Raw genomic sequence first — 11354 nt, 5'->3', positions numbered from 1 at the left:
TACCCAAATTTGTTTAGATTTTGCCTAAATTTTGTCATTAATCAAATTTAATAAGGTGTTATACAACCTCATTAATCAAAATTGGGGAAAAATTAAGGGTTTAAGTGAGGTGGGGTCGTGGGGAAGTGGGGTGGTTTGGTAGTTGTTCTTAAGCGGTGGTCGCTGTGGTGCAGGGGCAGTTGGTGGCAGTTTTGGCAGGGGACGGAGGGAGAAAAGACGGAGGTTGAAGTACAATAGTGTTTTAGCAGGAAAGGGTGCCCGGAGAGAGGAGGTAGACGATAATGATTTTGTGGTGGGTGGCCGCCGGTGGTAGTTTTGGCAGGGTATTGGTTGGAGTGATTTGTGATGAAATGACACAATGAGTGCAACAAAAAAAAATATGAAAAAAAAAAGAACCATTGAAACAATGAGACTTGGTCCATTTGACCTGTTTAGCAGGTTAATTCAGGTAACGGACCATTGGAAGAAAATAGTATGATAGTTCACTCTTAGTTATTCAAAAGTTGAGACCTTTTAAAGAAGGTCCCCCTACTTGAGACCTTTGTTATTAATTTTTGCTTTTTTTAAAAGTAAAGTTAATTCATTATTATATACTACCTCCGTTTTAATTATTTGCAACAATTTGATATAAAGTGTACTGTGAGTAAAAAATGTCTAGTTATTGCAAATAATTTGAAACGGATGTAGTAAGTAGAATATAGTCTTTGAGAACTTCATAGCAAAGACATGTTTCCTTCGTAATCTTCTTCTAGAGTTTCATTGTCCCATGCGTGAGGCTACCCTTGCTGGTTTATTTTGACAAGGTATTGATGTTCACTTATCTTGCAATCCTGTTCAACATTAGAGGACAACACATATAGAGATAGATGTACCTTTTAGTCGTCAAAGGGTTGCATTTGGTCATGTTTGTATGTTACATGTCCCTTATCATAATTTCACAAAAGGTTGGACACGACAATTGTTCCTTAACTTTAAATTTAATCTTAGGGTTCATACTCCATATTACTCTCATATACTCTATTTGGTTCTTAACCCCTATAATATTGGTTTATAATGAGAATACTCCAATCAAGGAAAATTATATTGTTCTACAAATATTAATAATTAAAATTATATATTGACAAAAATGAAAATCAGAATTAGCTACTCCGTACATTGTTAAACCGATAAAGTAATTATTACTTTGGCAATTAATAATTTACAAAGATCATATTCAACTTTTGGTGCTTGTAAAATGATCATTCTTAATTATAGGAACTGTAGACACACTCACGCGTATTTACAACTGTACAAGCATTGGATAGAACAAAATAGGATAAATAATATCTGATATTGTAATTCAGCGCGCAAACTTTATTAAATTCTGTGGATTCGCTCGACTGAGTTGTCCGACTTCGGCGTAGTCGGTTTCAGGTAATCTTTCTCCAGTTTTTTCAGTTTATTCTACTTTGGTTTGATAGCAATTTTATTATTAAGTTTGATCGAATTTTCTACCCAAAAAAAAAAAAAAAAAAAAAAAAAGGAGTGATTGAATTTTGCAATTTACATCTTAAAAAGTTTTTCAAAAACTATAAAATTCCATATCATATTCCATCTTTTACATATGATAATCGTATGTCCCATATTTAAACAAATTACAAGCATAATATGAGAAAATAATAAAAAATGTACCACCAATGACATTATGTTATAGGATTACATGGTATCCGTATCGTCAGTGACATCATTATGTTATACGACGAAGTAATTATAATTTATAAACTATAAAACTTCCTGTGGTACAATATAATGCATATTCACACATCATAACAAACCACATTATTGGTCTATTACTAGCATAATGCAATAAACTTTGAACACACTAGTGCACACACAGGATCGCATAGAAAAAACAAGTAAATGAGAAACAATAACCTATCTCATTTAGGTAGTAACCCCATCAACACGTACAACATAACCAACTTCAAATCAACGTTTTTTATTTGCAGCCTCTTTCTGAGAGTTGAAGTAAACGGCAGCAACCGGTAAACCAAGTCCGTTTTGTGCAGCAAAATTCCGAGTGCTGAAGTTGCTACGGGCTTGTGGCAGTTGCCACTGCTTCGCGATTGGTCCTTTCTGTCTAAACAACACAAATATGTACCGGTGTATACCGGTGGGCGGTTTTGGTCCCATGTACTCTACCCACTCTTTTCCTGCACATTTCATACCTTACAATGTGTTGGTCCACTAATTAATTATTAGTGACTATCAAATAATTTCCCATGTTTTTTTTTCAAATATAATTTGCGAAGGAATGATTTTTTTCTTTTGGTGGTAAGAACCTAAGGCGGATTGATGAGTATTACCTTATAAATTTCGGTTTGATAAAATTATTTACTACGTACAAATACATGATTGTTATTGGAACAAAAAGATTGAATAAAATGACGTAAGTGAATACAACATCACTAGATAAGTTTAGAATGTAGTATAATCAATAAATAGTTGAGGTCACCCAAAACTGAGCACTGCACCAACAATTGAAATAGGACTAGAACTAACCACGCACCTAAAACTGAGATACGAATTCGAATTAGCCCAAAAGATAAAGCGGATGAAAACACTAAAAATAAATAAATAAATAAATAAATAGTTGAGACTATTTAATTTCCAAATAGTGTTTGTATCTGCATGACTATTATTAGTGGATTACATAGTTTATTTAGTTAATAACTTAGGATGATATCCATGATGTGAGATCGGATCATATTTACGTTATTGTCTTTTACGCCTCTCTACACATAAAAGAAATAAGGATATATAAATTATACTTTGTAGTATATAACTATGAAAGCATATAAAAAATAAGGATATATAAATTATACTTTGTAGTATATAACTATGAAAGCATAGAAAAAGCAAGAGGGATATATAATGATACATTTTTTATAAACCAATATTTTATTGGTCAAGCAAAAGCTAAACTATAAACGCTTGAGGCTACCTAAATCAAAACTTGAACAAGAAATTATCTATCTTAACGAAGAAAAAATGTCCATATACTTGACCCCAAGAGGCAATAAATGACATATGTAATTTCTATACTTCTTTCATGTTTTTTCAAATGTATACAGCACTTTAAGTTTCACGTTTGCCGATTTGGCGATGTAAAACCAATATCATAGTTATTAAAACTAATATAAGTTGATACTTTAAAGTCTACTACTCTAAATCTAACAAGATTTTATGTGCCTATATTTTTCACTATATATAAAGAGGAGAGTACGATAAAGAGTGTGAACTGACATAATACAATAAAAATTAAAAATATATATTTAAAAAATGAAAAATATTAAGCAATACAACTCAAATGAAGTTGAAGGAGGACGAACCTTTGGAAGCATCCATTCCTTGAGGAATATCAACCATAATCCTGATGAATTAGTCAAAACAACCTCGAATTTATTAATTTCATCGATTAATTGGTAAAAATAAATTATTCTAATCTCTTATCAAAGTTCTCCGTCAATAACACACAACATAAGTACATAAATAAACATGCATGTGTTACGTGTCTAACCAATGAAGCCATTCTTTCATTTTGGGCTCACTAGGACTTGGAGCATCCGGATCAATCATGATCTACAAGAAACAAATTCATATCAATATATAAAATGTGCGCATGAATATTGTACAAACTACAAATTAAAGTTCATTATAAAGTAAAGTACAACTCAATATGATATACGAATATTTATTGCATGATCCTAGGTTGATTATGTACTTGGCCTCCTCTCACCATAATAAACAAGTGACTACCAATTCATTTTAATAGGATATATACAATTTTATACATATTGTAAGAGAATAAATTAATAGTTCGAAACCATGCAATAATTTATATAGCTCTCAATGTAAGGGGGGATTTAAGAGACATTATATTCAATATGCTACATTTTCAAAAATAAATAATAAAATTAAGCATAACAACAATGAAAGTTATATGGATGATATATACGTACTATGGTATAAAAATTATCTGTTGAAGGGTGACCCGAAATTTGAGCAAGAGGCCTTTCAAAGGCAAGTGAAGGTTTGATTTCGCAACCATTGAAAATGTGTTTGGTACCATATTGAACTCGAAAATCCACCATCGGAACAAACATATCAAGAACATCACCAATTACTCTTCCTACAACCAAAGGATCGACTGTCCGTCTAACCATTGTTGTCATTTTAAGCTAATAATTATAAATTCTATTTTTTTTTTCTTTTTTTTTTTTGTTTACCAAAAATTGTAAGTTTCCAGATATTTTTAGACATGGTCATATAGTAGGTAGCTTACATATATAGTAACTATATACATGTCGCTGAGTGGACTTTGCTAAGTGGCTTCAAATGAGTGACAGGTAGCACTGGAGCTAAGTGGTTGACACGTAGTATACTGAGTTCTACTGAATGTTGAGTTGGACACGTGTGGGATATCCGAGGATGTTCTGTCTCTTTAAACTGTTTTCATAGTAGCAGTGCGCACCTGCCGTCTTTATGATGTAACGCAAATTATATGTATCAGGTCGTTATTATACACACGGAGTAATAAACTCGTATAAAATATTTCTAGTGCTTGTTTGGTACAAGTACTTTGGAAGTTTGGATATCAACGTGCATCTGGCCACAATGTCGTCTTATGTATTGGAAACACATAGGAGGGTATAAGGGTAACGAGATATTTATAAAGGTACGAGAATTATATACCATAGAGAGATGGTGGAATCATATTTTAAAAAATGCATTTTGATTCTGAAAAGTTGACCCTTTTTCTAAAATATTCAACCCTAATTTAAATTTTACATCTTTTACTATTATTTTTTCCATTCTTTTTTACGTGACCCGCTTTGACTTTTACACTATTTATCACCTCTTTTTTGATCGTTTTTTGTAAATAATATGTAAAAAAAAACATATTCATGTGGGATATTTTTTAATTCGTTTCAATAAGTACTATCATAATATATAACTTTTATAATTTTTACTTATGGAGAATTAAAGTTATTGATCGTTAAAGTTTTGCATTGACAAGCATGATAAAAGAAATAGATCAGGTAAAAAAGAATAGAGGAAGTATATAATAAGGTTTTGATCTAGATAACCCTAAAATTTAATTATAGGGAGCATATTGTTGTCAAAAAAAACAAGAAAAAATAATAAATAATAAACTAATGATATGTTTTGCTGCAAAACAAAACAGTACATATCATTAGTTTAATATTATGTTTTGTTTTGCAGCAAAACATATCCTTAGTTTAAACTAATGACATGTCGTAGGCTAAATCTCACACATAACACAAATATATTATTCATTCAATCTACCATATCATTTACAAAATAATTAATCTAAAACAACTACCAATATACACACACATAAGTGACATAACCTAAAATAGGCTGGGAGTACTTTAAAAGTGATCGATGATGTTTATAACCAACATCTCCTGTTCATTAACACAGGTATACATGATTGTTCTACTTCTGCTAAAATTATACATATATACAAGTGCTAAAATTATTAAGTTAAATATCATACATATTACATATAACACATTAACACGCTAACTTAATTAGGGTAAAGTTAATTAAAAAAAGTTATTCCACCAAAAATAAAGTTCAAAAAGTTGTTATCATATCATCCACTAACATATTACATATATCAAGGTCAAAAAGTCCCAAATTGAAATGTAAAATAAAATCTATTATAGGAGGTGGCTCTTCTACTTTAATGTTGTTCAATTCATTGACATCCTTTGTCACATAATTTACATTTACATAACTTAATATTAAGATTAGCATAAGGATAATGTTAAATGTAAAATACAATAATTTCGAAGAGAAAAAGTGTTATGCTTTCATTAGTTTGACCACTGTATGTGCCACGTGTAACTCATCAACAGTATCACGCCACATCATTATTCAACAACCTTTAGCATCAAGTCATATCATTAAATTATAAATGCATACAAAGATATTTGAACACCAAACCTCATTGATTAAAAACCACATGAATTACCATCTTAACTAGAAACAAATCATGCTCTATTAATCCAAATTTATATATAAATACATATAAGTATTACAATGTAGAATAAAAACGAGAAAAAAAAATCCAAAATACTGTCATTATGTTCTAATTTACTCACAATAAAATAATAATAATAATAATAATAAGTGTTTTAAAACCTCTAATATAATAAAAAAATTATTTAAAGTGTCGTACCCGGAGCAAAGCTCGGGTAATACACTAGTTACTTAATTAGAAGTTAGAACTTGTTGTGAAACTTCCGTCAAAGGAAATTACTCATTCTACTAATTGGTGGTGATATAAATGAATGTATGTATGCATCATAAAGTGATAAGTGATATGTGGAAGTTCCACGTACGCCAAATGGCAGTATGAGGTACCACTAACAGCCTCATAAGATCACTTAATATAATTAGTTCACTCTTGGCCTGTTTTGCACAGGTTGAATAAAAATACCAAAAATAATTTAAAGTACTTACATGTATAACTTTGTCATTTGATAAAATGTTAATGTTAAACAATCTAACTTTTAATTGTAAGATGAAAACAAAGCAAAAATTGTACACAAAACTTCACAACAAAACCATAGCATATATTTAAAAAAAAAAAAAAAAAAAAAAAAAAAAAAAAAAAAAAAAAAAAAAAAAAAAAACTTTGAAAAAGGATTAAAGGGAGGGAAGATGAGAGTTTAGAGAGGATGACACAAGTTGTCAATAGTGGTTTTTATTTTAAAATCCTACTACTGGTTATACTTTATAGACTAGCTTAGTAGTTATGAATTATTATTAATAAATTATATTCATTCTTCGAGGTAGAATTTCGAAGTAACAATAACACAATACACATTGTGATTGTTTTTCATGATGCGCGTATATAACAATATACGAAACTACGTATGAAGTATCTAGCATAAATAAATTTTACTTCGTATTAGTTAGGGTACCCCTTCCAATTCTCCAACTTAGCCATGATGAATAAATAAAAACTAAGAACTCAAATTTTAGAGTTGAAAACCGTAGCAATATTTATTTATTAGTATGGACAACTTACACAATGTTGAGAAAAGTACAAATAGGATTGAAGTTCACGTGTATATAAGTTTGTAACCGGTTAATGCAATTTACCAAGTACAATGATATATATGTAGTACAATAATGTGTATTATTATATTTTATAAATTTTGCTATATAAGAATTTCACGTATTGTGAACAATGGAAGTAAGAATCAATAAAAGTTTTCTATCATATTACTTGCTTTCTATCCCTTCACTAATAATTCCTTTACTATCGGTAAAACTTTAACACGTTATCAGCACGGATTCCTAACCAGGTTTAGTTATACCTACTTCTCAAAGTTATAACAAATAAATACTATCTACTTCTAAATGTTTTGAGGAGTATGCTCTATAGTTGCCCATATTTTGGGATCCTCTATACCAAAAACTCAAACATTTACTGTATTAAAACAACGGTGGAGAAATTCTCTTACTTATGAATTCATTACTATTATCCCTTGTTTTATTCATGTTGATTGTTTTTTGTTTGATTCATGCATGTTGATATTACATTCTCATCTTTTACTTAAAAATTTGATTTTAGTTATTATAATTGCTTAGTAGTAACTTTGCATGCATATTATTAACTAAATTGACAAAAAGATGAAGCCTTTTTATACTTATTATTTTTCTTTCTTTTACGTACTTTTTGTGTTTCTTTCCGTTTCGAACCCATGAACTTTTGTAGATATTAGGGTTCTCGGACCACTATGGCTTGCATTCCCAGTGTGATAACCTTTTACAATTATAAATATTTATATTTGGACCATAATTTTTCCATTAAATTAGACTATTATATGATATTTTAACAGTTGAACAAAATAGTAACGGATAAATTTACCTCTTTAAAATGCAGATTTTCCCCCGATTTCACCACAAATCCCTTATCCTTTCCCAATTTTTTTTTCCAAAAATCACCTAAAATTTTTCACCCCCCTTCTTCTCCGATATGTTCCCTGACGACGGCAACCAAAACACTCACACCTTCACTTTTGAGGAAGATTTAAGGAAGATAAAACAATACTTTCTTCTAATTATGGCACTTGTAGTCTTGTTGTTGAATTGACTACCTTAATATTTTGATGAATGACATACATAAAACAAACTCTGACTAATGATGTTTATAAGTCTTGGTTGAACAAAAAGATTCAGGTACAAAACTACATGTTCCGGAGTAGGAACAAAAGAGTTTAGAAGACTTGACGTTATTTGCAAGCTTTCAAGATATCCTCACAAGCTCCAAATACTTAGTATATTATTGTACGTACTTGAGAAGCAAAAGTGTTGGAAGGAACTAATAAGAAACTCGAAGTTCCTGAAGGAACCTGGAGTTCCAGAAGGAACTTGACGTATGACTCAGAAACGATTTTTACGAGAGATTTAAAACGGTTTTCAAAGTCCTTGATTTAAGGAAAAGATAAAATCAGTTTGAAAAGATTTGTTTTACAAATAAATAAAATCTAAATAATTCTTTAATTTAAAAGATAAGTTTATTATAAATTAATTAATTGTTTAAATATCTTTTTAATAAATAAATATTTATCTTTTTAATAAATATTCTTTTAAACTGATTTTGACTTGGTAAAAATTCAGTTTGCTTAAATTAAGGTATCACGTTGAACTTGGGAGACAAGTCAGTGAAACCATGTTTCTCAATTTCCTCAACATAAATCCTAACTTCCTAGTTATGGTGAATGTGGGATTGAGGGGGAAGTGGGAACATGGTTGAGACTTAACCAATCTCCCTATAAAAATCTATCAACGTTGCTGTTTTAAGGTGTGGAAAAACAACTTCAGTTTTCTGAGCGTAAAAAGTTTCTAAGTGTTTTAAAGCTGAGTTCCTTCCATCCTTGAGTTTCTTGAGTGCATTAGGGAAATCCTTGTAATTACTTTGTAATTGGGATTGGGGTTGTGAGAGTTGTTAAGTGTGAGGCTTGAGAGAGTTCTTCATACTGTACAAGTGATTCGGAGTAGAATCACAAAGAGTGAGAAACTGCGATTGAGGGATCGTAGTTGGGTAACTTGAGTTCCTTACGGAACTTGAGTCTAGGCAGAATATTAGCGATTGTAATTCATCTTTACATAGTGAAATTATTCATTGCCTATCTCGAGTGTCTTCTCTCTTAGTAGATAGTTTAATTTCGCAAAATTTTCTATAGTCTACAATTCACCCCCCCCCCCTCTTGTAGTAGACATTGATTTATCACTTGTTAGTAGCAATATTAATTTTTGTCATGATGTACAAGTGAAGCTTGTTTATTTTGTCGTTTTAGTAGATTAAAAGCATGTTTTTGTTTTATTATGTTGTTTTGTTGTTATTAATCATCATTGTATAATATTCCTGTCATTATTATAATTATTGTTAATACATACTGTTATTGTTGTTGTTTTTACTGTTTTTGTGACTAACATGATTCATTTTTGCCTAATCATATAAACTCACAATAATAAACCAAAGGGAGAGAAAAGAACTATATTATATATGGTTTATTATTGTTAAATTTAATTATCACGTGTTTTATTAACCTAACTATAAATATGGAAGAATTAAACATATGTGTTGTACATATGATTTATTATTTAACTAATTATAACGTAATTTGTTGTAGCTAAAATGGGAGACCTTATGAAAAGACAGTTCGGCATTTTAGATTTATCTGGAAATAAATTTCTGGAATGGAAAGTGGATGCAATGATGATTTGAAAGCTCAAGGCTTGGAGCACTCTATTAAAGAAAATAAAAGTCCCTCTGGTCAAACAGCTGATACTACTACTTCTGCAATGACGGTTATAAAACCTGTAACTGAATAAGAAAAGGAAAAATCCTTAGTGTTGTTAAGGCATCATTTACATGAAGGCCTTAAAACTGAGTACATGATGGTTGAAGATCCAAAAGAATTATGGGATTGCCTTAATGAAAGATTTGGACACCACAAAAGGGTGATCCTTCCTAAGGCATTATTTGACTAGACAAATTTATGGTTCCAGGATTTCAAATATGTAATTGATTACAATTCAACCATACATGAGGTAGTATCACTACTAGAAATAGGTTGATTTCCGACGGAATCGTTCTGACGGACCTAAAATTACGTCGAAAAATTCGAATTTTCCGATGAATTTGGATCCGTCAGAAAATTCCGTCGGAAAAGGTAATTTTCGACGGAATTATTTTTTGTCGGAAATTAATACTTCCGACGGAATTATTCGTCGGAAATTATATTCCGATGAATATTCCGTCGGAAGTACTAATTTCTGACAGAAAATATTTCCGTCTGAATATCTGGGGGGGCTTTAGATCTGCTTATTTTCGAAACAGAAAGAGAAAAGGGGGAAAAGAAAGAACGACGAAAAGAGAAAGAGAAAAAAGTGAAAGGGGGCGCAACCACCGCCGATTCGCAGCAACCTCCAGCCGGAGCGCCGCCTGCTTGTGAGTCCTTGGTCGCCGATCGATAAGTACTGTTTATTTGGGTTTTTTTTATTTATTTTTTTCAGTAAACCCTAACCATCAACACCATGTACAACAACCACCGCAACCACCCGTCTTTCACCGCCGCCCCCTTGTGACTCCTGGGCTGCCGCTTGGTAAGTAGTGTTTATTGGGTTTTTTTTCGGTAAACCCTAACCACACATCACCATTTGTACAACATCCCCCCTCTTCCTTCGTCGCTGCGACCTGAACCACCAACAGCCAGTAAGACCCTCCTCCTTTTTTTATGTTTTTTTTTAATTAATTAAAACTGACGCCTCCTCCATAATCCTAATTAAGTTTTTAATTTTCATTATTTGTAGGATTTGTATATTTACTTGGTTTGATTATCAATACAAAGTGCAGATTTAGAGGTTAGTGACATTATAAACTCTAAAATTCTTATTTTAGTTTATACATGGCATGTTAGTGACTAATTGTATATAGATATATGTTAGTTTATCATTGTTTTTAGTGTAGTGTATACATGTTTGTTGTATTTTATGTTGAAATATTTGAAATGAATGTGTTGTATTATGATATGTTAGTTTATCATTGTTTTTAGTGTAGTTTATACATGTTTGTTGTATTTTATGTTGAAATATTTGAAATGAATGTTTGTATTATGATATGTTAGTGTTTGATTTAGTTTAATATAATAATGTATGTTAGTTTAGGTTAGTTTAATATAATGTATGTTAGTTTAGTTTAGTTTAATATAATGTATGTTAGTTTATTTAGTTTAATATATTTGTTTTATATAATGTTTCATATA

General features: G+C 30.7%; 1 protein-coding gene across 1 annotated transcript; it reads right to left on the bottom strand.

Annotated features, from left to right (window-relative positions):
* Positions 1 to 1726: 1726 nt before the first annotated feature.
* Positions 1727 to 4425, bottom strand: LOC110687210 (protein MOTHER of FT and TFL1-like). Its single transcript, XM_021863824.1, has 4 exons — positions 4002 to 4425; positions 3560 to 3621; positions 3372 to 3412; positions 1727 to 2192 (listed from the first exon to the last, which is right to left on the bottom strand). Exons 1-4 carry the CDS (start codon positions 4212 to 4214, stop codon positions 1969 to 1971), a joined length of 540 nt encoding a protein of 179 aa, XP_021719516.1. The 5' UTR covers positions 4215 to 4425; the 3' UTR covers positions 1727 to 1968.
* Between the last annotated feature and the right edge of the window lie 6929 nt (positions 4426 to 11354).

This window comes from Chenopodium quinoa, unplaced genomic scaffold (assembly GCF_001683475.1).
Source record: "Chenopodium quinoa cultivar QQ74 unplaced genomic scaffold, ASM168347v1, whole genome shotgun sequence".
Taxonomy (NCBI): Eukaryota; Viridiplantae; Streptophyta; class Magnoliopsida; order Caryophyllales; family Amaranthaceae; genus Chenopodium; species Chenopodium quinoa.
The sequence above is the reverse complement of the archived record's forward strand: the minus strand, read 5'-3'. Positions and strand labels throughout refer to the sequence as shown.